General features: G+C 40.9%; 2 protein-coding genes and 1 pseudogene across 2 annotated transcripts in view; all 3 read left to right on the plus strand.

The window, feature by feature from the left end:
- The window catches only part of DNAH3 (dynein axonemal heavy chain 3), a 201,401-nt gene that overhangs the window by 137,849 nt on the left and 35,727 nt on the right, over positions 1-27,825 (plus strand). The window contains exons 42-51 of the mRNA XM_021712292.1: positions 5,687-5,790; positions 8,133-8,427; positions 10,335-10,514; positions 18,426-18,549; positions 18,641-18,797; positions 19,049-19,192; positions 20,315-20,981; positions 22,319-22,511; positions 24,510-24,726; positions 27,242-27,424. Of these exons, the coding sequence (XP_021567967.1) occupies positions 5,687-5,790; positions 8,133-8,427; positions 10,335-10,514; positions 18,426-18,549; positions 18,641-18,797; positions 19,049-19,192; positions 20,315-20,981; positions 22,319-22,511; positions 24,510-24,726; positions 27,242-27,424 (2,264 nt within the window). The remainder of the gene's footprint in view (positions 1-5,686; positions 5,791-8,132; positions 8,428-10,334; positions 10,515-18,425; positions 18,550-18,640; positions 18,798-19,048; positions 19,193-20,314; positions 20,982-22,318; positions 22,512-24,509; positions 24,727-27,241; positions 27,425-27,825) is intronic.
- LOC103260316 lies at positions 2,510-3,242 on the plus strand (annotated as a pseudogene).
- CCNI2 (cyclin I family member 2) lies at positions 12,823-15,202 on the plus strand. The gene is given in 2 exon segments (XM_021712291.1): positions 12,823-12,833; positions 14,419-15,202. Coding segments are annotated over 2 exon segments (795 nt in total).

The following is a 27,825-nucleotide window of genomic DNA, read 5'->3' on the forward strand; positions in this document are numbered from 1 at the left end:
TGGCTGAGGCGGAAGGATCGCCGGAGCCCAGCAGGTCGAGGCTGCGGTGGCCGAAAGCGGCCACTGCACTCCAGTCTGGGCGACAGAGTGAGACTCCAACTCAACAAAAAACAAAAACAAAGGAAAAAACAAAACAAAAAAAAAAAGATGAGATTAGGCACATTGGCTCATGCCTGTACTCCTAGCACTTTGGGAAGCCAAGGTGGGCAGATTGCTTGAGGTCAGGAGTTTGAAACCAACCTAGGCAACATACTGAGATCTCAGTTCTACAAAAATAAAAAGTAAATAAATAAATAAGATGGAAAACAAAATGTATTGGTGAGGATGCAGGAAAATTGGGACCCTCATATATTGTCCCATGTAATGGGAATGTAAAATAGTGCAGTAGCTTTGGAAAAGAGCCCTTGGCAGTTTCTCAAAGCTTAAACACAACTAAAATGCCCATCAATTGATGAATGGTTAAATAAAATATAGTATATCTATACAATGAAATAATACTGAAGTATGTGATATATCCTAAAACATAGATGAGCCTTAGAAACATTATAAGTGAAAGAAGCCCGTCACAGAACATATATTGTATGATTCCATTCATATGAAATGTGCATACTGGGAAGTCTATAGAGACAGAAAGTAGATTCGTGGTTGTCAGGGGATGGGGAAGTGATTTGGCAGTTATGTTTAAGAGATAGGGGACTTGGGCTCATGCCTACAATCCCAGCACTTTGGGAGGCCAAGGTGAGAAGATTGCTTGAGCCCACGGGTTTGAGACTAACTCGAGCAACTTTGTAAGACCTTATCTCTTCAATAAATCAAAAAATTAGCCGGGCGTGGTGGCATGTGCCTGTAGTTCCAGCTACTTGGAAGGCTGAGGCAGAAGGATCACCTGAGCCCAGCAGGTTGAGGCTGCTGTAGCTGTGAGCGTGCCACTGCACTCCAGCCTGGGCAACAGAGTAAGACTCCGACTCAAAAAAAAAAAAAAAGAGATGGGGACTTCTTTTGTTGTAATGATTATGGTAATGGCTTCATAACTTGAATATTAGCATATTTACATATATATTATTAGTACACTAAAAGTGTAATTGAATTGTGTATTTTAAATAGTTGAATTATATGATATGTACATTATATTTCCATAAAGTTGTAGAAAATTTGTAGATGAGGTGATAAACTCCCAGAATTAGAGAAAAATAGGGATTGAAGAACTAAAGAAACAGAACCAAATAACGTCATTAATGATCTAATAAGTGAATTAGAACCACCAAGAAATAAAGAATACAAGGCTAGTTATCTAAAAGATGGCTGAGAAGAAAGGTTTAAGATAACACATACTATAGAAGAAAAAGACAAAAACTCTGAAGCAATTAGAAATAATATGATTGATATAGGGATCAAACAATGCTAATCTCTTAAGTAAGAAACCCATAAATAGTACAGGTAATATATAAAAAGATATAAAAGCAGAAATGTTCCTAAAATGAAGAATTGTTTCTATAAGTTCTAAGAATATTGTATGTTCCAAGAAAAATTGATACATAATTATTTAAAAGATATAACATAATTAGATTATTGTACTTCCAGGATAGAAGAGGTTCTATTAGACAATTGGGGGGGAGGCAATAAAGGGGAAATATCTGATAAGCCTCAGCTTCTGTGCAGCATCTTAAAATACAAGAAAACAGAATAGAGCAATGTCTGCAAACTTTGGAAGGAAAGAAAATGTGACATAAGAATATTACTCTGAGCCAAATCGCTGATAAAACAGCAGCAGGCAGGCATTCTCAAACATATATGAGCTGAGGGAATTGAGCACCTATAATTCCCTTCTTAAAAAAAATGAAATCAGCCAACTAAGAAATAAATCAAAGTAAAGAACTCTTAAGACTTCTGTGTTTGAGCATTGAGTCTATTTATAAATCTGAGCATCAGATCTATTTAAATATAGATATAAGACTAAGAAATGGGGGAATTATTTTTGCCGAACAAAATATGAATGAATATGAACCCTGACAAAGTGAAAGTTATAACATCAACAATGACAAAGGGAGCCAGAGAACAGGAAGTGGGAAAAAATATGGGAGTTAATCACTTCATAGGTTATGAAGGAATCAATGAAATTGGTCTAAAATTGAATCACATGTGTATTTACAAGTGAAATGATATCAGGATTTGCTTTTAAAATGCTCCAGAGAAAGAAGGGATGGGAAGGAAGGGAGGAGAGGAGAGGGGAGAGGAGGGAAGAGGAGGGAGGAGGACGGAATAATAGACAGGGAGAGACAGAGAGAGAGAGAAGGGAGGGAAGACAGAAGAGAGAAAAATTAATGTGGTGGTTGGTGATGGGGAAATGGGTGAGACAAGAATTGCAAAATGTTGATAATTATTGAAGCTGAATAATGGGTACATGGTAGTTTATTGTACTGTTCTCCTTACTTTCATGTATTTTTCAATTTTTCACAATAACAAGTTAAAATACAACAAAATTAGATTAAATGATTTTTTAAGGGGCACCATGGCTGGAATCACCATCATTGAGGCAATGAAGCACAAGATCCAGGTTCTGCAGCAGCAGGCCAGTGATGCAGAGGAGAGAGCTGAGCGCTTGCTGTGGCAAGTGGAGGGAGAAAGGCTGAGGCTGAGGTGGCCTCCTTGAACTGGAGGCTCCAGCTAGTTGAAGAGGAGCTGGACCGTGCTCAGGAGTGCGTCCACTGCCCTGCAAAAGCTGGAAGAATCAGAAAAAGCTGCTGATGAGAGTAAGAGGGGTATGAAGGTTATTGAAAACTGAGCCTTAAAAGATGAAGAAAAGATGGAACTCCAGGAAATTGAACTCAAGGAAGCTAAGCACATTGCAGAAGAGGCAGAAAGGAAATATGAAAAAGTGGCTCGTAAGTTGGTGATTATCAAAGGAGACTTGGAACCCACAAAGGAGCAAGTCGAGCTGGCAGAATCCTGGGGCCAAGAGATGCATGAGCAGATCAGACTGATGAACCAACCAGAACCTGAAGTGTCTGAGTGCTGCTGAAGAAAAGTACTCTCAAAAAGAAGACACATATGGGGAAGAGATCAAGATTCTTACTGATAAACTCAAGGAGGTAGAGACCCATGCTGAGTTAGATGAGAGATCAGTAGCCAAGCTGGAAAAGACAACTGATGACTTGGAAGATAAACTGAGATGCACCAAAGAGGAGCACCTCTGTACACAAAGGATGCTGGACCAGACTCTGCTTGACCTGAATAAGATGTAGAGCACCCTAGGCCCACCCTGCCGCTGCTCCTCCCTCTGACCCCCACTCCACCTGAGGTCAACCTTTAACACCACCTAAAGTTGACCTTTAACCTGAGGGCTGATCTTTGACTGGAAAGCTGCTTTCTCCTTTTGCTGTCCTCTCTACCCCCCTGTGTGTTTTTCGCCAAACTGTCTCTGACTCTTCCCAGAGATTCCAACTGGGCTAGAGGCTGAGCACCTTTGGGAACAACATTTAAGGGAATGTGAGCACAATATCTTTAAAATGTCTTTAAAAGCAGGTTGTAATGTACACGTTTTGTAATTACCTTTTTTGTTGTTTTGTAGCAACCACTGGTAAAAACATTTCAAATAATTCCACAGCTCTGAAGCAACAGTCTAATCCTCCGTTTTGGAAAGTGACTTTTTTGCTTAATACATGTTACTCTCTCCATGGAGAAGGGGGAAAAGTGTGGGTCTGCCTTACTGAGAAACAGAGCCCAGGGAAAAATTCCGCTATGGTAAACCTCATTGCTCTGTACAAAGTACCAGCCAAACCAGAAAGGTGATTCCAGGAGGAGTTAACCAAAATAACAAAAATGTGCTGTTCAGGTTTTCGGCTTTAAGGTATCTTTGGACTTTATTTTTTTTTTCATTAGAAGTGACCAAATTAAGATGATGAGACTTCTGAGACCAAATTTTTGACCTATGTCTACCCCCTTTCCGATCGCTCACAGAACAGATCATGTGCCCCTTATGTTGAGGTGACCGCTTAATTGCTCTCCTGCATCTTTGAAAGAAAATTATGATTTTGCCACTGATTTAGCCATATGAAACTCACCTCATTACCTTTTTTGGGGTCTGAAGCTGCTATCTCTAAAAGTACCGTGTCATTTTGCTTTGTATCAGCCAGTGCTGGAGAAATCTTGAATAGATTATGTACAAAACTTTAAAAATTTTATATTATTTTAAAACTGTGCTTCTTTGGGTTTGGGACACCCTGGCCTCCCCATCTGGCTGTGAGAGCCTAAAGTTTGTGGGCTGGCAGTGTGCTGATCTTTGAAGTTTCTTTCCCTGCCCAGGCACCACTTTTTGGTAAGGTTTCTATGAAGTCTTTTAGGTGTACATCCTGCAGCTTATTGACTTAAAATGTACTCTCCTTTGGTGTGGTCTCTTTGGGGCTGATTGGGAGAAAGAGAAACCAATACGTACTTGTTTTGATACTGCATATTGACAAGTGTCTTTTTGGAGAACTGGTTCCTCCAAAAAAGATTTTTTTTTTTGAGTTGGAGTCTCACTCTGTCGCCCAGACTGGAGTGCAGTGGCCGCTCCTGGCCACCGCAGCCTCGACCTGCTGGGCTCTAGCAATCCTTCCGTCTCAGCCTTCCAAGTAGCTGGAACTACAGGCGCGCACTACCACACCCAGCTAATTTTTGATTTTTTGTAGAAATGAGGTCTCGCCAAGTTGCCCGGGCGAGTCTCGAACCCGCGGGCTCAGGCAATCCACTCACCTCAGCCTCCCAAGGCGCGGGATTGCAGGCTGAGCCACCGAGCCGACTCAAAAAAGATTTTTTAAAAGCATAATGTCTTTAACCCCTTAATGACCTAAAATTTTTTTTCATTAAGAAGTGCCTCTTAGGAACCAGTATTTCTTGTAATGAATAAAGATATATCTGAAGGTCTGCAGGTCCTTTAGTTTTACTTCATTCTCCTTTCCTTTTGCTAGATTTAAATAAAATTAAACTTGACATCTTTATTTTAAAATAGTATATGTCAGATGATCCCATTCTTATAAAATCCTTTCTCATCTATCTGTCCTTGTAGCCTAGAAAGAGGGCTAGAAGGATTACCACCAAAGTTATTTCTGGGCCTGGCACGGTGGGTCACAGCTGTAATCCCCACACTTAGGAAGCTGAGGTGAGAGGATTGCCTGAACCCAGGAGTTTGAGACCAGCCTGGGAATTTGGCAAGGCCTTGTCTCGACAATAAATCAAAAAATTAACCGGGCATGGTGGTGCACAGCTATGGTTTCAGCTACTTGGAAGGCTGAGGCGGAGGGATTGCCTGAACCCATCAGGTCAAGGCTGCAGTGGCCGTGAGCGTGTCACTGCGCTCCAGACCAGGAGACAGAGTGAGACTACTATCAAAAAAATAAAAAGTTATTTCTGCATATGGGATTTGGAGTAATTTATTGCCTTCTTTTTTTGTTCTCTTTTAATACTTGCTTTTCCATTATTAAAACGAATAATTTGCAAAATTAGCACCTATCATCCTTATACAAATAATAAAGTCACTAATCTTTAAAAAGTTTTGTTTCAGTTTAAACAGTTACCAGCAATGTGTACGGTTCACCACAACTATGCTGGTACTAATTTTCAGATGCCTATAGCTGAGGTAATTAACTATCTCAAATATGAAATATAAACCCTTGTTGTGATAATGGCCTGTTTTGTTTTTTGGGTCCAGGAAACATCTATGATTTTTCTTTCATCAAACAAGGTAGTGGACGTTGGGAAGCATGGACAGAGTGTATCACCAAAGTGGAGGAAAATATCCCAGCTGGTGTGAAGGTAAAAAGAGAAGCATTGACCACAGAACTTTGGTTTCCAGAGTTACCCAGATATTCTTCGGGCAAAGGAATTAACAGCTGTTTGTGAGCATTTTTAAGAGCTTCCTTTAGAAAAAGACTCAAATGTGAGCTGAATAGAAACTTCAAAACCATGAACTTTAGAATCAGAGAGCTCCAGCTTCCTTTTTCAGCCTTCACGCTCTCTGCCTCAGTTTACTCAACCAAAAAATTAGGGGAAAAAATTTAAAGGTCAGTTGCAAAGATTGGAGGTGGTATACATGAACACATGGCATATACTAGGAGCTAGGTCAGTGTTTGATACTATTCTTATTATTATCATTACCAGTAATAACAGCTGGTCATCAGTCCGACTTTGTTAGCTCAGCAAAAAAATCCTTCAAATCCTCAGAGAATTCTCAGAAAAGCAGGTTCTGATTAATATGTTTTCTGCTTAGCAAATGATTAATTCACCTCCAACTCCTGCTCATTTCAATCCTTATGGATTGAAATGTGGATCCTCATTTTTTTTCAGATGAGCACTTTTATGTTCTGTTAGTAGAATCTAATAATTTATCTTTCTGGAGTGAGTTGTTCAGGCGCTGGGTGGAATGGTAGATGGTGGAGAAAGTGAAGATATTGATTACCAAGTCAGACCAGGGCTATGGCCGCACATGAAAGGATATGTCAAACAATATCTGAAATCATGGAAAGGGTTTATGTCTTAGCACCTTTTTCTGTATCTTAGCAATTCCCTAATGCCAACTCTAGACACAAGAACACTCGTGGCTTAATTTACTTTTGGAAATAAGGTGTGGATTACTGTCCTAGTGCATAGATAAAATGTAATATTTTCTGCTTGAACTTTTTACTTTTATTAAAGTTACATGCCAAGTTAAAAAAAAAAAAAGGATGTGTCAAACAAGGTGAATGAGTGCCGACTTCAGGACCCACCTTGGGACTGAGTGTTACGAAGAATCCCCCAGCACTGAGGTCCTCACCTTTAATTATTCTTAAACAGCTTAGTCACTTGAACTCCAGGGATTTGAAATCTTGCTGAATTAATGCAGATAAGAGTGCAGTGCAGAAAATATTTTCAGTTCTTCTGGGAATTTTTCCCTTGTCAAACAATTATTCTAGTTCCTGAAAAGAAAAATCTTTGAGACCCAACTTGCTTTAAATTCCCAGCCATGGTAGTAAAAGAAATACCTTAAACTTGATTCTGCATTCATATAGGCAGAACATCCATAGCTAAACACTGATCACTTCTCTTCTTTACTTCAGTTCACTTTGTCCCATCAGTTTCTTTCTCATTGATCAGATTACTTACAGAAATAAGTTGAGCCTTGTCTACCAGTATACTCAGGGCTGCCATGTTGCACAGACCCAGGTGGCATCATTTGCATTATGGTTTAGTTTTGCTATAGGGTACACCATTGACATGAACCACAGTGTGAATGGCATTTCCTGGCTCTGTACAGCACACTGGTCCCAAGTTCACTCACTAGTTCCTTTCAGCCTAGACATACTAGGAGACCTCAGCATATGCTATAATCTTCAATCTTCCTGCTTCTTCCTCTGACCCCATGAAGAAGAAAAAAATGTGACCAAATGGCTGATGATGATGAGTTCAGACTCAGAGAAACCAAATTAAGGTAAGGTGTTATATTCTAAGTAATAGGCATTCCAGGAGACGAATCCCACGTCCACAGAGTCCAATTGGGACCTAAATATCAAGAAAAGTACATGAAGTCCTCATGCTGGAAAAATCAAGGGATTAGGTGGTAATGGGTCTTAGAACCAAGGATCTGAATGTTGGAGAAAGCAGATCAGAAACGAGCACAGGGAATGGGGGTTCAGGATCACACGCAAACCTTCTGAACCAGGATGTATGGATGGCATGTGAGGGGTGGACCTTGCCTGGGAGAAGGCAGACAGGTTGGTTCAGAGCAATGGTCTCAGTGGACAGCAATAGAAGACTGTAGACTCCAGAATCAGAAAAACTGAAATTTCAAATCCCTGCATTTTCACTTACCTGCTGTGTTGCTTGGGCAGGTGGCAGAAAGGCTCTGGATCTCAGTTTCCTCATCTGTAACACATGGATACTAGTGCCCACCTTTACATGCATGATCTCACTCGATCCTCAAACTAGCTCTGTAAATTAGGTGCCATTATTATCCTCATTTCACAGATGAAGAAATTGAGGTCCCTGGAGAGGTTAAGTACTCACCTACAGTCATAAACATAGTAAGGAATGGAGACAGAATTTAAACTCAGGTCCCTTAAAGGACAAGACCCAGCCTCCTGGGCCCAGAACCAAGATTTTCCCATGTCTTTGTGGTACAGGTCTCAGAACTCATCATCCCCACAATGGAGACAGCCCGGCAGTCTTTCTTCTTGAAAACCTACTTGGACCATGAGATCCCAATGCTGTTCGTGGGTCCCACAGGCACTGGCAAATCTGCCATCACCAACAACTTCCTTCTCCACCTTCCCAAAAATACCTACCTGCCCAACTGCATCAATTTCTCTGCTAGAACCTCAGCTAATCAGACCCAGGACATCATCATGTCCAAGCTGGATCGCCGACGGAAGGGCCTTTTTGGGCCTCCCATAGGAAAGAAAGCAGTGGTGTTTGTGGGTAAGGCATCATGGGTAAGGCCTGGGAAGAAACACAACCAGGTCGTGTTTCAAGCTGCAGCAAACCAACACTTCCCTCTGTAGCGCCACCGTACAGTCCTTTTACTTTCTCTGGGAAACAAAATATTCCTGGTTAATAGAATAGTATTTCTTCCCCCCACCTTCTTTTCCCTTCCCTACCTCCTTCCCTCTTTCCCTCCCTTTCTTCCTTCCTTTCTTATGGTGAGTAATTCCAGAAGAGGACTGTTGTGTTTGACCCCTGGCATCTCCAAAAGCGATACACTTTGTGATAAGTCCTTTATTTCATTTTGTATCAGATACGTATGTTGTTGGTAAATAGAAGAACCTAATATTGCTAAAAAAATATTTGTGAAATAAGCACAATGAATTTTCCTGGTACTTTACCTGGTTATAAAGTACGCCCTCATTTATTTCATTTTGACCTAATAACTCTATGATATTATTAACCATCATTATCATTTTACCAGTCAGTTAATTGAGGCTCCAGAGGATAAATTTCCTGTTCAGTATCAAACATTTAGAAAATTCAGGAGGTCACGGCCCAAACCTAGGTTTCTTGGTGCCAAACACATTGTATTTTACACCATCTTACTGCTGATGCATAGATTTCTCATTTAGTAATAGTAATGTCCCACACATCTAGGTTATCTCATGAGCTATTTTTAATACTCATGTATTAAGAGTAAACATTGCATGTATTTATGTACTTGCCAATTAACATCAGCTCCTTAGAGGCAGGAATCCTATTAATTTTTCCTTTCCTTTCTCCTCTTCCCCATCTAGCCCTCTCTCCCTATTTTTAAGGTATGTTTAAAAACAGTGTTAGCTTTATAGCCAAACAAATTAAAGCTGAATGAGGATAGGTTGTGTGGCTCATGCCTGTAAATTCCAGCACTTTTGGGAGGCTGTGATGGGAGGACAGCTTGAGGCCTGGAGCCGAAGACCTGTATGGGCAATAATCTTCAGTAGGTTCCTCCAGGCTAAGGATCCAAACTACCTGCAAAGACCGCTTTTAGGCCAGGAGCCTTGGACACCTCTAATCCCAGGTGTCCAAGGCTGCAGTGGGCTGTAATCACACCACTATATTCCAGGAGACCCTTTCAATGGGTAAGCTGCATGCTATGCTTGCTTGCGGTGCAAATCTTGCTTTTTAACCCTAGGTATATTGTGACTTCACCTCCCTGACCCTCAGTTCCTCACCTTAACATAGAGTTAATACTGTTTTCCTTATAGAATCATTCTTGGGTAAGATGAGAAATTGTAAGTAAAGCCTCTAAAATGTTCCCCTACACATAGTAGGCATTTACACAATGTTTGCCAAAGAAAACTAAAAGAGCTTTCATTGTATTGAGTTCCTCCTATGTACCAGGACTGAGTAATATGCTACTGGGGAATTTGCAATCTCAGCCCTCAAGGATGTCATAATTTAATCTTGTCATTTTGGTTTTGCTCATTAAAAACCCCAGCTTAAAACCTTGCTTCCATTAGAATTCAACTATTATCTGCTGGTTAAATTAAATACCCTATTGACTGGGAGATGAATTGTCTTCCTCACCATCATATCCCCAGCAATTAACAAAATGTCTAGCACACAGTAGACAATCAATATATTTTGGTTGCAGGAAATAAGGAAAAATTGTATGCTTGTTTGTTGATACCAATTCAATCATTTTTATAGTCACAATGGGCAGAAATCTCAGTGAGGCAGAAGATCCCAGAATCCAGGAAAACCCCTTTCCATCTAGTTTCAGGGTGTCCACTGACTAAGTCCTGCCCGGAGTGGGGAATGGGACAACTGATCACAGACTCTCCCACAAGATACTTGTCATCTGTTACTTCCTGTGACAGCAGAGGCTGCCATGGACTTACAATGGCTTCTTTCCCCAGATGACCTCAACATGCCAGCCAAAGAAGTGTATGGAGCTCAGCCCCCCATTGAACTCCTGAGGCAATGGATTGACCACGGTTACTGGTTTGACAAGAAAGACACAAATAGGCTGGACATCGTGGATGTGCTGCTTGTGACGGCCATGGGGCCCCCCGGGGGAGGAAGGAATGATATTACCGGTATGTGAAGAAAACAACTCATTCTTTTTTCCTCCCACCCTCCTCAGACCTGGGCCACCTTCATGAAAGGAAGGTTGGTGCAGGTTCCTCTGCCCTGATGGAGTGTGAAGCAAATTGTGTTTAGGCTCCAGGCTTCATGTTGGAAGCCAGGTGAAATAGGATGGGAAGATGACAAGAGAATGTGAGAAGTCTTTGGCTAGGCCCTAGAGAAACAGAGAAAAGAAGAGAGTTCAGAGTGGGCAACATGTGTTCCAGAAGGGAGGCTAGATTAGAGGTCCTCAACTAGGGGTGCATGACAGAGTCACCCATTGTATTTGTTACAATGCTTCAGGTTGCCAGAGACAGAACACCTAACCTAAAATGGCCTAAGAAAAATGTATAATAACAATAAGCAAATAAATAAAGAGGATTTTTCCCATATAACAATTTAGGAGTATGTCTTGCTTCAGGTGCAACTTGATTTGTCCAGTTCTATAGGTATCTGTACTTTTCTTCTATTATATGTTCTTGGTCAAGATTCTTCATAACATTTTCTGACTTCGATTCTGTGACTTTGGACAAGTTTCTCCTCTCTGGCACTTAGCTTTCTTATCTGCAAAGTAAGGAAAATGGACAGTGTGTGATCTCACTTGGGTACCCAAATCATCGCCTTCCACTTCAAGTAGAGAGTTGAAGTGTACCTTTGCCTTGAATTGGAATACAGCAAGATCTCAGGTGCCTAGCATCTGTTAATTCAACACCTCTTTTACCAGCAAGAAAGAAAGGAGCTTGGTATACTAATTAAGACCCAACCATTGGAAAGGGAATATGTGTTTCCAGCATACACCACACAAAATTAGTAGTAACAACCATTTGCACAGCAATTGACAGTTTTCAAACTGTGTCACAAATAAAATCTTTGAAAAGACCCTGTAATTAAGCCCAGTACCCCAAGATAGCCAGGAATATATCTGTAGTGAAGTGAAATTAAGTATGTTAATTTGCTACACCATGGAAAGCCTAGAGAATGCTGGAAGAGAGGGAGTTAAACAGGCTTGTGCTAAGTGACTTGAAGGAAGGCTTACATAAAAAAGGGCTCTGTTCTGGACTGGATACTCTTAGGAAATGGGAACGTCTTACGAATGGACATCTTAGCTTTTATCTAGGAGGAAGGAGGAATGAAATGGGGATAGAGTTGTCACTTGTTATAGAAGCAGAGTCACTCACAATAGCTGAGAGGGGGAAGTTTAGTCATTTTCATGGACACAGAGCAATCTTGTTTCTATTTTGTACCATTGCAACCTTGGGGAATTCGCATCTGATGTTGATATTTAATGAAACTGTGTTCAGCAGAGAACCAGCAGCCTAACTTATCATTGCTAGGCCAGCTACCAGCTGTCAGGGCCAAGATGGGATAATTGGGACTAAAGGCAATATAATATGGTGGGTGAGAACATGATTTGGCAGCAGACAGATCTGAGTTTGGGTGATCCAGAGTGGGCATTAATAAATATTTAGTACTATTATTATTCCTATCATTAAAAGGTTAAATTTACATAACTACCAATAATTCCAAATCAGCAATGTATAAAATATACTGCTATTACTTTTTTAAAAGAACAAAATCTACATATGGCAGGATGGATGGATGGATGGATGGATACCTAGTATATACACATGCTAGCCAACTAACTGTATATATATAAAATTTTAATATATTATACATATGTATAAAAAGCTATGGAAGAAACTTTTGGGAAATGACAGAGGCTGCATAGTTTTTGGATCTTCTCAAATCCCCACATAAAAACAGAGCAACTAGATAGCAAAGCCAAAAACCTATAAACATTTACAACAAAGCTAGCTTGTAGGCTGTCCCACAAGTTCCAAAATACAAACCACTGGAAACAAACTAGTGATAGTTACAAGACCTACATGTTATCTGCATCTGTGCAAGAGAAAGCAGCAGGAAGAATTGGTCATCTAACACAGGGATCTCCAACCCCCGGAGCCAGACCACACAGCAGGAGGTGAGCAGTGGGCTAGCAGTGGGTGAGTAGTGGGCCAGCAGAGCTCCACTTCCTGTGAGGACAGAGGTAGCATTAGATTCTCATAGATGCACGAACCCTGTTGTGAACTGCACATGTGAGGGATTTAGGTTGCATGCTCCTTATGAGAATCCAATGTCTGATGATCTGAGGTGGAGCTGAGGCAGTGATGCTAGTGCTGGGGAGTGGCTGCAAATACAGATTAACATTAGCAGTGAGGTTTGACTGCACATCCCCTCCACTGTCCATGGAAAAATTGTCTTCCACAAAACCGCTCCCCGATGCCAAAAAGGTTGGGGACTGCTGATCTAAAAGACTTGAGAGTGGAAGAACCCAAAAGTTGGTAGCAAGTATTCATTGGTAAATGTAATGGCCCATTTGAGAAGAGAAGCTGAAGATTTCAGGGCTTTTACTTACTCAAATAACAGGTGAGTCAGTGAGCAGTGGTAGATCTTTAAAGGGCCTGGGGCCATCTAGCTGCTGTGATTTCTCAAAATTGACCAGCTAAGTCTCTCATCCAAGGCAGAACACTACACAGAAGAGAAACTGCTGGGAGATGAATCAGAATTGAGCAGGTTAAGATTAATAGAAACAAAAGAGAAGTTCCAAATAATAGTGAAGGAGAGGAACAGAGGCAGGAAATTTCAGAAAGCAACTCACTATATTTTTGAACATCTATGAAATCAAGAGAAAGGGAGTGTTGTGTCATTAGAAAAGCCATCTGAGTCATGCGTCCTTCCAATTTCACACATAAAAATTCAAACAAAAGTATCAAGGTCACATTTTATAAAAGTTATTATAAGAAAAAAAAGAATAAGGAGCAGAATAACACCACTACTTCAAAAGCAACAGAAAGACACACTCAAAAAACTGTAATCTATTACTTCAAAACAATCTAAGAGACATTGAGGTCACACGTGGTGGCTGACACCTGTAATCCCAACACTTTGGGAGGCCAAGACAGGAGGATTGCCTGAGCCCAGGAGGTTGAGATCAGCCTGGGTAACATAGTGAGACTTAGTCTCTACAAAAAAATAAAAAAATTAGCTGGGCATGGTGACATGCACTTGTAGTCCCAGCTAACCAGGAGGCTGAGGCAGGAGAATTGCTTGAGCCCAGGAGTTCGAGGTTGCAGTGAGCCATGATCATGCCACTGCACTCCATCCCAGGCACAGAGTGAGATCCCGACTCAAAAAAAAAATCATAAAATAAGACGTTGAGGAAATGTTATAAGATGTGAAGGAACAACATAAATCAGAATTAGAAAAACTCAGATATTGAGTAATGATACTCAAGAATTGGTGTGTGGCCAGGGGTGGGAGGGAACAGGGTATTTAGAAATTACATCAAAACCAGGAGGAACACAAGAAAGAATAAATAACAACTAATAATGCCATAAGAAAAATTTAAATGAAGATATTCTAAAAATTAAAAGTAAAGACATACGTTACAACATGGATGAATCTTTAAAACATTATGCTAAGTAAAATAAGCCAGTCACCAAAGGACAAATGTATGATCCCACTTATTTGGAATACTCACAGTAGTCAAATTAATCAAGACAGAAAGTAGAATGGTGGTTGCCAGGGTCTGGGGGTAGGGAAGACTGGGAAATAAGTGTTTTATGATGAATTTCAGTTTGGGAAGATGACAAAATTCTGTGGACAAATGGTGGTGATATTGGCAAAACAACATGAATGTGCTTGATGCCACGGAACTGTACTCTTAAAAATGGCTAGAATGACTTGGAAGGCTGAGGTAAGAGGATCACTTGAGACCAGGAGTTGTGCAAGAGCAAGACCTTGTCTCTACAAAAATAAAATAAGATAAAAATCCAGGAATGGTGGCATGTGCCTATAGTCCTAGCTACTCAGGAGGCTAAGCCAGGAGGATCACCATGAGGCATGCTTGTGGCAGGGCAGCCAACTCCAGGCTGAGATCTGCGAGGCCTTCCAGGGAGTCGTGTTGTGGCTTCTGAGGCTTAAGAATGTCTTCCACTTCTCCCAGACCACTTTTACCCTGGCCCTCACCATCTTCAGCCACCTCCTGGTTTCGGTAAAATAAAAGAAATAACTCCAATGCGTCCTAATTACTTCCTTGAGGCTTGCTGTAAAAGTTAACGAAGAAAAGGAGATAATTCCGCATGTAAAAGACTTCATAAAATACTATGGCCCTGGCTATACCTGGAATGAGCTGCAGAGGATGGAACTGGCTATTCTGGACAGACTGCACTGGAACCTCTACACAGGGGTGCTGCTTGACATCTTGAACATATCCCATGCCCTAGTGGTGCTGAGCTGGCCTCCTGTGGTAGAGCTGCTGCCTCAGAGGAATCCTTCCCTCCACGTCACATCCCTGACCAGGCAGCTGCAGCACTGTATGGCGGGCCACCAGCTGCTGCAATTCAAAGGTTCCACACTGGCCTTGGTCATCATCACCTTAGAGTTGGAGAGGCTCATGCCGGACTGGTGTACTCCCATATCTGATCTGCTAAAGAAAGCATAGGTCAGCACTGAGCAGTACAGCAACTGCAACAAACTCGTTAAGCAACAGCTGAGAAGTTTTTAGTTGTCCTCCTGCATAGACAGCATCCTATTTCACTTGAGAAGTGTAAAGGGAACCCTCCTTTCTTGGACTCCCGTGACTTTTTTGACTTTATGAATCCCATAACAAGAAAGGAAAAAGGCCCTGGAAGAACAACTGAGAAAATGTCTCTGAGTCCTGAGTAAAAAATAAGTGGGAGAGAGGCAGGTCGGGGTCCATAGAAGTCAGGGGGCCTAGGAATTCAAGGCTACAGTGAGCTATAATTGCCCCACTGTATTCCAATCTGGGTAACAGAGCAAAACCCTATCTCTTAAAAAAAAGGGGGTTAAAAATGGTAAATTTTACATAATATATATTTTGTCACAATAAAATTCAACATATAACTAATAGAAGTATTTGAAGAAGAAAGTAAAAGAAACAGAACAAGTAATAAAAACTATATCCAATAAAATGCTCATGAAAAGAAAAATTCATTTTGAAAATTATATATTGGAAGAACACTTTGTATACCTAAGAATATTGACTCAAAAATGATCACTACCAAGACACACACTATAAACTTTCAAGAAAAAGAAAATAATATTTTGGCCACCTAGGCAAAAATACCACGTGACTTATAAGGGAAATAAAATTAAATCATCTTTAAGAGTTTTAACAAAAATAATATCAGAATAAAATGGAATAACATATTTAAGATAAGATATTCAATGAAATAAGAGTCAAGGATTTTATAGCCAACAAAACTGGCCTTTAAGTATAAAATGAAAACTGTTGTCAACATGCAAGAACTCAGAAGTTCTTGGTATCTTCTAGAAAATGGGTTGCAAACAATTAACATGACTATGCAGAGATTAAAATAAGAAATAAAATTTTTAAAAAATTTTAAATTCTGTGTCAATAAAGAGTAAAGTGGATTTTTTCATGAAACTTTAAAAAAAAGAATTGTTAGTAAACATTAAATATATGATTATATATTGAACTAAGACTAAATGGGACAGATTGTATGATATAAAGACTATATGATTTGTAATGTAAATAAATGCAAGGAATCAAGTCTTTCCCCTGACTTTCTTATCTGAAATTTACCACTGTATAACCAAATAGTAGAGGAAGAGGGAAGTGTCTTTTTTTTTTTTGAGTTGGAGTCTCACTCTGTCGCCCAGGCTGAAGTGCAGTGGTATACTCGACTACCCCAGTGTCCATCTTCTGGGCTCCAGTGATCCTTCTGCCTCAACTTTCCAAGTAGCCAGTACTACAGGCACGTGCTACCATGCCCAGCTAATTTTTTTATTTATTGTAGAGACGAGGTCACACCAAGTTGCCCGGACTGTTCTTGAACTCGTGGGCTCAGGAAATTCACTTGCATCAGCTTCCCAAAGTGCTGAGATTATAGGCTGAGCCACCGAGCCCGGCCGGAAAGTGTCTTTTTATAAAAATATTGCAATTAGTCCTTTGCAGCAACATGAATGCAACTGGAAACCATCAATTCTAAGTGAACTATCACAGAAACAAAAAATTGAATACTACACTTTTTCACTCATAAGCAGGCCCTAAACATTGGGCATACGAGCATAAAGACAGGGACAACAGTGATGGGCACTGCAAAGAGAGTGGGAGAGAGAGAGGAGGGGAGGGAAAATAAGGGGCACACAACCATCCATTGGGTACTGTGTCCACTACCGGGGGAGAGAGGGCTTGCTAGAAGCCCAAACTCCACCTACATGCAATTTACTTATGTAGCAGATCCCCACATGTACTTCACAACTCTAAAATAAAATTAAAAATAAAGCTGAAAAATACAAGCAACCAATAAATGAAAAAGGAATGACTTACAATATCGCCATTTTGCAATCCCCAGTGAACTAATGGAACTAGACATTGAATCTCAGCAGCTACCAACATCATAAAAGGAGAAACATCATTGTGTATCTTCTGATGAAAGAACACCCCACCACCTATAGTCTGGCCAAAGGGATGAAGCCTGAGTCTGATCAAATCTCTGAATCCAGCTACAAAATTGTAGGAAATATAGAGGGCAGTGGAACATGATAAGCTGTACCATGTATCTGTACTCAGTAAAATCCTGACTATGGAAACTCCACAGGTCAAACAGCACAGGTCTTCAATAGATAAGAGATATAAGGAAGGGATTGAGGGAAAAACCTATAGTTTAAACGCTTTCTTTTTTTTTAATTGGCAGGCTTGAACTCTGGTGTTCATGAATAAACACTTGGGTTGTAAAAATCATAAAGAAATGCAAGGCAGCAATTAGTATAATTCAGGAGAATGATAACTTTAGGAGGAAGAATGGAAAAGAGCTGTGATTAGGAAGGTATATATGGAGGGCTTCTGTGGAAAGCTGGGCCACGTTCAAGTTTTTGATTTGGATGGTAGATGTAACAGTGTTGACCTCATAATGATTCACTAAACAATACATTTGTTTTGTGTGGTTTTCTTTATCTTTTACTTTATAACAAAAAAAATTTTTTAAAGATACATAGGCAAATCTCTAGAGACAGAAATTAGCTTATCAGCTGGTAAGGACCATGAGAAAGTGGAAAGTGATTACTAATGGGTACAGGATTTCTTTTTGGAGTGATTAAAATGTTCTAAAATTGTGCTAATGGTTGCACAACTCTGAATGTTCTAAAAATCATTAAATTGTGTACTTTAAATTGATGAATTGTATGGTATGTGAGTTATCAGGATAACACTAAAACGGGTATAGACATAGACACATATAGATATCAATGTTAGATAGACATGTACATAGATTAGATAGATGGATAGAGAGAGAGAAATATACCAAATTAATAGTGATTAACTTGGGCAGGGGAAGAATGAATTTGGTGTGTGGGAGGGAAGTGAAAGGAGATATTTTCTACAAAAGTATTTCTGAACTCTTTGACTATTTTACAAGGATCATGTATTGCCTTTATCTGTTAAAAACAAGCTTGAGCACTGGACTGGAGCTGTTCAAAGAACTTCTGCAAATGCCATGTTCTATATCTGCACTGAAGAGTAGCCACATGTGGCTCTTGAGAACTTGAGTTGTAGCTAGTGAGGCTGAGGAAATCCATTTTTAATCTTATTTAGTAGAAATTTAATTTAATTGAAACAGCTATATGTAGTTGAAGGCTGCCATATTGCACAGCACAGGTCTAGAACATGAAGGCAGAGGGCAGGCCAATTCTCCTGTATCCCAGGGTCACTAGGTCCGGCGATCCTTCCGCCTCAACTTTCCAAGTAGCCAGTACTACAGGCACATGCTACCGTGCCCAGGTAATTTTTTGATTAGTGTGAGTATGTGTGCACACTCGCATGTGTGTGTGTTTTCCAGGACGATTCACTCGCCATCTGAATATCATTTCCATCGATGCCTTTGAGGATGACGTTTTGACCAAGATTTTCAGCTCTATTGTTGACTGGCACTTCGGGAAAGGATTTGATGTGATATTCTTAAGGTAAGAGGTTCCTGCTTCTTCCTGGATGTTGAACTGGAGGTTCACAATTCTGGCTCCTCTTTGACTAGTATACCTTTCCCTTCCTCCCAAGGTATGGAAAGATGCTAGTACAAGCTACTAAGACAATTTATAGAGCTGCAGTGGAGAACTTCTTGCCAACTCCCTCTAAGTCACATTATGTCTTTAACCTGAGGGACTTCTCACGGGTGATTCAAGGGATACTGCTCTGCCCTCACACCCACCTCCAGGTCAGCCACCATCATTTTTGTTACCAAGATCATTCAGAAATATCCTTGGCTACACAGAACGTGTAGTGATAGTAGTAACAGCTAACTTTTACTCAGCACTTAGTTTATGCTAGGCATTGTGCTAAGTACTTTATAAGCATTATCTTATAAAGATAATTTTAATTCTCACCCCAGGACTTATATTCTGCTTGAGAACTACCATCTCAGGCACCATCTTCTCATCATTCAAATAATTAACTCTGGATTTTTAGGATGTAGAAAAATTAATCCGACTTTGGATCCATGAGGTTTATCGGGTCTTCTATGACCGTCTGATCGACATGGAGGACAGACAGGTCTTCTTCAATATAGTGAAAGAAACTACTTCCAATTGCTTCAAGCAGAGCATAGAGAAAGTAAGTCAAATTCTGGGATCATTTGGCCTCAGAAATGGTCCCAAGTGTGACCATGTTAGTCTCAAATTTCAGGTTCTCGTCTCATTGGAGACTCACAGCTCTACTCTCTTGAATCTCAGGAAACAATATTGAGTCAATTAGTTTTTTGATTTGGTAATATTTTACTTAGTCAAATTTTACTTCACTTCTATAATAACATATAAATTTGAATCTATTCAAAGTGACTTAGTGTATGATGTTATTTGTCCATAATTAACTTAAAGTGCATTTTTAGGATCAATTAATTTGTGAGTTGAAAAATGAACCACACATTTTCATTATTTAACTGAGGCCCTAATAAAGCCCAAGTGAAAGATTGTCATGGTCTTTCGTTTGTGAATATTTTCTCTTTTCCATTCCAATATAAGAAAAGTTGTTTTAAGCTTGTATATTTGCATCATCTGGTTCTACCTCCATTGCTGAGAAGCTGTGATTTCTCCATAGAAGAATTTCTACATTGTTTCATGTTGTATTCAGAGGTCAAGTGCAGAAGCATCATGAGGTTCCAATATCAGGAAGAGGAGACATCTAAAATATCCCTACTTTAAGCACAAAGTAGAGACCGAGGGCAGTACCTGTAGCTCTATCTGGTGGAGGACCAAGTCCAAAAAAAATGATGCCATTCCTCAGCTGCCTTCTCTGGGAACCTAACAATCTGACCACCAATGTTTTAATCACTTAGTAAACCTCCTGACCCTCACTTTTATACTCTTTATCTAATGTCCTTTATTTTTAAAATGTAAAATATATTTTAAATTGTTTTAGAGCTGAGGGTCTCGCTACATTGCCCAGGCTAGTCTCAAACTTCTGGGCTCAAGCTATACCCCTGTCTCAGTCTTCCAAAGTGCTTAGATTACAGGTGTGAACCACCGTGTCTGGCAACGTCCTTCTATCATAGTCTTTACAACCATAAGATTCATATATTAAGTTTAAAGAATAATAATTGCTGAACTATGACTTTGAAGGATGTACTCAAAAGAAACAAGCATATCTCCCGCTCCCCGTGCCACCCACATCTCCCACTACCAGCCTAGTTGGGCCACTGGCTGAATGCCCAGCTGAGATTTTTTTTTTTTCTCACAGGTGCTTATCCACTTGTCACCCACTGGAAAGATTGTAGATGATAACATTCGTAGTCTCTTCTTTGGAGATTATTTCAAGCCAGAAAGTGACCAAAAAATTTATGATGAGATCACTGACCTGAAACAGCTCACAGTGGTCATGGAGTACTACCTGGAAGAGTTCAACAACATCAGCAAGGCCCCCATGTCCTTGGTCATGTTCAAGTTTGCCATTGAGCACATCTCCAGGATCTGCCGAGTCCTGAAGCAGGACAAAGGCCACTTGCTCCTGGTGGGCATAGGGGGCACCGGACGGCAAAGTGCCACCAAACTGTCCACATTTATGAACTCATATGAGCTATACCAGATCGAGCTCACTAAGAACTACACAGGCAATGACTGGCGTGAAGACCTAAAGAAGATTATGCTGCAGGTTGGCGTGGCCACCAGGAGTACCGTGTTCCTCTTTGCTGATAACCAGATCAAGGACGAGTCATTTGTGGAGGACATCAACATGCTCCTGAACACAGGCGATGTGCCCAACATCTTTCCTGCTGACGAGAAGGCTGACATCGTGGAGAAGATGCAAGTGGCAGCCAGGACCCAAGGAGAGAAGATTGAAGTCACGCCTCTTTCTATGTATAACTTCTTCATTGAGAGGGTGAAAAAGAACCTGCACATTGTCCTTGGTAAGAAAAAACCAATTCCGTTCACCCTTTTGCCTCTGGGAGTTTCAGGGTCTTCTGAGTGCCCTATACTACCAAGTTCCCTTGCAGTGATCCCAAGGTTGATCTAGCCCAGGCATCAGCCGGGAGTCAGGGCCTAGAGTTCCTCCTGGCCGCTTGTCCTCCTCTGCTGAACAACTGTTTTAAACCTGTTTCGCTCTCTTCAATTCTCTGGATTCTCCTCTGAGAAAGAGTACATTTTAGCATATTATCCATGCTCAGAACAGCATCTGGTATTCTTCTCTCTGCAAATGATATTTCCAGTCTATCCAGAAACCTGGGAACTGTTTTTAATACTCCTCTCTGGTTATCAAGTCCCATCTATTTTTACCCCCTAGCTGCCCATAGCCACTCTCGTATCTCTGTCACCTTCATGTTAGCTAAGCCGCCATCATCTCACCCACACCTCACCTCTACAACCTTCTAACTGCTTTGTCTGTCTCTTTTCTCGTGTCCATTCCAGGACTTTCTGTTCCACTGAGCTATATATTGCAAATATGATTGCATGTACACACACACACACACACACACACACACTTAAATTTCTTTCCATTAGGATAAGGACCAAAATTTCTTCCTTCTTTAAAAAATTTATTGTGGAGACGAGGTCTCGCCAAGTTGCCTGGGCTGGTCTCAAACCCATGGGCTCAGGCAATCCTCTTGCTTTGGCCTTCCAAAGTGCTGGGATTACAGCTGAGCCGCTGAGCCCAGCCAGGACCAAAATTTCTAACCTGTGGTTTTATAGTCTAGCCACGTGCCAGACTATTCCCTATATCCTCTCTGTCTTCATCTCAAACTGAGTTCTCCTTTTTCATTCTGTTCTTCATCCACACTGATCTTTTCTCACTTCCACCTATACACCATGCTTCTTCCTACCACACTGAGTCTAAATAAACAATGAATAGAATTTTGGGTGTAGAACCCAAAATTTATGGCTGGAGTTGAGATCAAAAACAAGCTGATGGGTGGAGATTTCTATAAGTAACGATGTGTGGCTTCTGTATGTCATGAGCCAGCACAAATAGAGCAAGTGGGTCAAAGGGCTCAAGTTACTCTGGCTAAGTGACCCAAAGGATGCAGAAGGGACAGTAGTGTGTATGGGAGACCATTGAAAAAACTATTGTAATACTCTGAGCTCTCATCCCAAAGTTACGTGAAAATATCCTATGATTCTCGTGAGCTTCCCAAGCACTCATCATGGCTATTCCCAATGCACCCCTGTAGTACCAGTGGGAAGCATGCCTGCCCTCCCTTTGGAAATGCCTACCTGCCTCGTTGAGTCTCTCTGCCTTGGAGGAAAGGAATTCACAAAATCTCCTTTTCATTAGCCATGAGTCCAATTGGGGACGCCTTCAGAAACCGCCTGCGGATGTTCCCTTCTCTGATCAATTGCTGTACAATTGATTGGTTCCAGTCCTGGCCCACGGATGCCTTGGAGTTGGTAGCCAACAAATTTCTAGAAGATGTAGAGCTTGATGACAACATTCGGGAAGAGTAAGTGTTGGCTATATTTTAATACCCCAAATACTCCAAATTTAATATCCAGATTCTGATTCTATTTTTGCTGTTGTTTTAAAGATTTCACAAATCACTTTTAGTTAGATATTTAATAAAGCATCGTTGCTTAAAAAGAAAATTGTATTGTTCAGAATTGTCCTGGGGATGCACTGTTGTCATAGCTATGAGGAACTGGATATAATAGTATAGCTATTTCAATAGTCTTAGGATATGCATTCTTAACAGGAATAACATTACAACCAAGGAGATGAATTGTTTCCTAGGCAGGTGAAGAACTTATTCTTTTATGTATAAACCACAGATGTACAAAAAAAGCACTTTATTTTGACTAGAATAAGGAAAAAGATGAGAATGTCTACCACCCTATGTGCTACATGAAGACAATAATCACTCAACCTGCCTTGTCAACTTTTGTATCCTTAGTGCCTAGCAGGTACCTAGTACATAGTAGGTCTAATTACCATTGAATAAATGAATGAAGAAATGAAGAAGTAGGCAAAGTCAGAGTGTCAGTGGCCTTCAATTCCATTTTGAGAATTTTGAACTTTATTCTCTAGACCAGAAGACCCTTAACCACAGTCTTATGGGTAGAATTTAGTGGGTCAGTAAATATGGATGGGGAAACATTACATCATCATTTCCGGGGACATCTAACTGATATTTTGCATTTCCTTCAATGATGAATGTAGGCAACAAACCCCAGTAGGATTATCAGAGCCTGTGACTTTCTTACCAGTAGGAATCGCAGTTCTTTTCATAACTCATTCAGTCATTAAGATAACTCAGTTCACAATTTCCTTCAAAAGTAGGGTCGTTTTTAGACCTGCTGGTTATTTCATGCAAAGGTTGGCAGACTATGGCCCATGGGCCGAGTTCAATTTACAGTCTGTTTCTGTAAATAATGTGATTTTTTTTCAAGGTTTAAAACAAAGTTTATTAGAGAAAGAAGAGAGAAGGAAAAAGAGATATGCCCGAACCGGCATGGGCAAAAGAAACCATCATAAATAACATTTTATTGAAGCACAGCCATGCTGTTTTTGTACCATAACAGCAGAGCTGAATAGTTGTGACAGGTGACCCACATAAGCTAAAATGTTTACTATCTAGCCCTTTCCAGAAAAATTTTGCTGATTTCTGATTTAATGCATTGATAAAGAAACACATATATTATCATAAACTTGGTTTTAAAAATATTTTTATTTATTTATTTTTTGAGTTGGAGTCTCACTCTGTCACCCAGACTGGAGTGCAGTGGCCACTTCCGGCCACCACAGCCTCAACCCACTGGGCTCCGGTGATCCTTCCGCCTCAGCCTTCCGAGTAGCCGGAATTACAGGTGTGCGCTACCACGCCCAGCTAATTTTTGATTTATTGTAGTGTTGCGGTCTTGCCAAGTTGCCCAGGCGGGTCTCGAACCCGCAGGCTCAGGCAACCCACTCACCTTGGCCTCTCAAAGCGCTGGGATTACAGGCTGAGCCACCAAGCCCGGCTGGTTTTTAAAATATTTTTAAAAGTCTATGTCACCTAAGCCCAGCCGGTCGAGGCTGTGGTGGCCCTGAGCATGCCACAGCACTACAGCCTGGGCGACAAGAGTGATACTCCAACTCAAAAAAAAAAAGTCTGTCAATATAATTGGTTTCTTTGGTAATCCTGTGTGTTTTATTTTATGTATTTTAAAATATGTATTCTATAAAGTCAAGGAGTTTCTCAAGACTAGCAAAGGTTAGGAGCTTCTGCTTAAGTCCTGGTGATTCATCAGGGCAATCAAAGACAGAAATGACTTGATCAAAGATCATTTCAGAAAGAGCATACATTTCCTCTATTCTCTACCTTGGCTCTGTGGACCTGTCTTCGGAGAATCTGGGGTTCTAGTGGGTCACAGTGTGTGTGCCTTCTCACATCTCTAACCAAAGTTGTGCTGGGTCTTCCTGGAGGAAATAGAGTTCTGCCTAACTGTGTTGGTGTCCTTGGCAGTGTCATCTCTATGTGCAAATATTTTCAAGAGAGCGTGAAGAAGCTGTCACTTGACTATTACAACACGCTTCGCAGATACAACTATGTTACCCCCACCTCCTACCTCGAATTGATTCTAACCTTCAAGACGCTCCTGAATAGCAAGAGGGAAGAGGTGGGTCTTTTGAGGAACCGCTATCTGACAGGCTTGCAGAAACTCGATTTTGCGTCTTCACAGGTGAGTACTGCCAAAATAGAACAGGGACAAAGAGGCTCAGCATGAGGTGGCTGTGGGGAGGCTTTTGTTCAGGTGCAGAATTTAAGAAGACACCAAATAAAGACATTATGTGACCCCACATTTGCAGACTCACCCTACCCGTGTCACCCTAATCCCAGCCCTGTGGGATCCTGTTTTTATGGAAAATATTCTGATATTTTGTTCATCATGATGTTTTGGCATTAATTTTGATTTCTTAATATAGTGAAATAAAGTACTTTTTAGTGCTCCCTTAAATTTTTTGCTCAAGATGAATGCCTCACTTGTCTCATTCTTATGAAGAACTGGGCAGGATAAAGCAGTGATTTGAGCAGGGCTTCATGGAGTCAGACCTGGGCTCAAGTTCCAGCTTTACAGCATACCGACTATAGAGCTGTGAACATGCTTTTTCATCTCATTGGGACTCAGATTTCTCTTCTGTAAAAAAGTGATAACCATTTCTAACTGTGTGGGGCTGTTTGGAAGATGAAATGAGCTAACACAAACACAGCCCTTAGCAAAATGTCTGGCCTATAAGTTATTAATTAATTTGTGCTTGGAGTCACTTGAAAATCTATCTAAAACAAGAGCCATACTAACAGATGGATTTTTAAACTCAATAAAGAACCGAGGCTACTGATTTATTTACAGTAGGTTGACCTATCACTGTGTACAGCAAACCCACGTTCACTGCAACACAGGGATGGGAGAAAACATCAGATATGGCTCTTGTTGTTCTGTTCCTGGGGCTGCTAGGCCCAACTTAGGGTTCTTGGCTTCTAGGGCTGTTTAAACTGCGGTCTGTCCAGACAAGGGTGAGCAAATCATATTGCCTGAAGAGCAGCAAATGGACCTGAGACAGTCTAGATCAGAGAAGAGAGTGACAGTGTCAGTTAACATTCCTTGAGCCCTACCTCATGCCTGGTGCTGTATGTGAGTCGAGAACTGTTATCACCTCCTCATTACACACAAAAAATCAAGATGCAGAAAGACCAGGTGACTTACTTGTCATCACACAGCCAGGCGAGTGATCAGACCAAAACTGAAACTCAGATTTGCCTGACTCCAGAGCCTGTGTCCCTAACCAGCCCAGCATGTTGTGCTCCTGATCTCAAACAGGTTCACTGAGGGTTGTAGGTACAAGGCTGTAAAATCTCTTTAAATACTTGAGATTGTATATGTCTGAACTGCTTTGGAAGGCAGAATCAGGACCAGTGGGTGAAAACTGTATAGAAGTAAATTCAAGCTCTTCTTCAAGAAGATCTAATGGGTTTAGTTGTTTGAAAAAAAGACACAACGCTCCTGAGAAGTGGTGACTCCCCATCACTAGAGATGTTCAAACAGAGACCAGAAAATCACCTGGCAGGAACGTTTTATAGAGCATCAGACTCTTTGTCTTAGTCAGCTTGGGCTCTCATAGCAAAATATCCTAGACTGGGTGACTCCAAAAAAAACACTTTGTTTATTTCTCACAGTTCTGGAACTGGAAAGTCCAAGATCAAAGCACCAGCAGATCCAATGTCTGGGGGGGCTCTCTTCCTAGTTTGTAGACAGCCACCTTCTTGCTGTGTCTTGACATGGTAGAAAGAGACAGATCTTATGTCTCTCTTTTTATAAAAGCATGTTATTACCCCATCATGAAGGTTCAGCCTCATGACCTACTCTAACTCTAATTACCTTCAAAGGCCCCACCTCCAAATGCCATCAAATTACAGATTAGGTTTCAACTTATGAGTCTGGGGAGGACACAAACATTCAATCCACAGCGCTGTTGGAAAAAATAGCCTTTAAAGTTTCTTTTATCCCAGGTGTCTCAGTTATGCATGTTTCCTTTACAGCCTTAAAAAAATGTAGCTTTTTCGTTTTTTTAACTTATCCCTGCCTCCAACACTAGAAATGAAGTCTCAGTGAAGGAAGAAACTATGTCTTTTAAACATTTTTCTTTCTTTCTTTTTTTTTCTTTTTGAAAATCACCTGGCAGGAACGTTGCCAATTCAGGTTGGATTGCAGTGACACAATCACAGCTCACCACAGCCTTCAGCTCCTGGGCTCAAGTGATCCTCTCACCTCAGCCTCCCAAGCAAATAGGACTGTAGGCACACACTACCATGCTTGGCTTTTTGTTTTTCTTTGTAGAGACAGGGTCACTCTATGCTGCCTAAGCTGGTCTCGAGCTCATGAGTTCAAGCAGTCATCCCCCTTGGCCTCACAAAGTGCTGGATTACAGGCATGAGCCACCCTGCCCAACCACATTTTTTGTTTTCTATTATATGCATGAGTATCTAGCACAGTGCTTGATAACCACAACCTCAATAAGTGTTGAAAGACCAAAGAGATCACCACTAGCCAAAAAATATATACCCAGTGCCTTGTCATCATCAGTACCTATTTTCTGCACATCATAGGTTGGAGAATCACTTCAATGATTGCCAACTTTGCTGTTTTCAGCATCAATACAGCTAACCCTGGATTCCTCATACTCCTCTCTCCTTGCCAGGTGGCAGTCATGCAAGTAGAACTGACTGCCCTTCAACCTCAACTCATCCTCACCTCCGAGGAGACTGCTAAGATGATGGTGAAAATTGAAGAGGAGACAAGACAAGCCGATGCCAAGAAACTTCTGGTGCAGGCAGATGAAAAAGAAGCAAATGCCGCAGCTGCCATTGCTCAAGGAATCAAGGTAGAAGGAACTGAGAAGAGAGGGAGGGAGCTAGACCTGCAGAATGTGTGTGGTCATGCCTGTCTTGCAGATAAGAAAAGTGAGACTTAGAAAGGCAGGCAATTCTCCTAGCATCACATAACTAGGAAGTGATTAAGCAGGTCTTTCTGACACCTGACTCTCTCCAGGAAATATTACTGTTTTCCAAATAATCTCCATCTCACTCAGAGTCAGGGCCTATAAGATCCAGCATATTCAGACCCCATCTCTTGCTACTTTCTGTCATTCACTCTGCTCTGGCCATACTGGCATTTTGGCTATTCTTTAAATAAACACAAGGTACACTCCCACCCCAGAACCTTTGCACTGGCTATTCCCTCTGCCCAGAATGCTCTGTTTAGGGTTCCACATGGCTGTCTCCA

Source organism: Carlito syrichta, unplaced genomic scaffold (genome assembly GCF_000164805.1).
Source record: "Carlito syrichta isolate Samal-C Ts95f unplaced genomic scaffold, Tarsius_syrichta-2.0.1 Scaffold303175, whole genome shotgun sequence".
Lineage (NCBI taxonomy): Eukaryota > Metazoa > Chordata > Mammalia > Primates > Tarsiidae > Carlito > Carlito syrichta.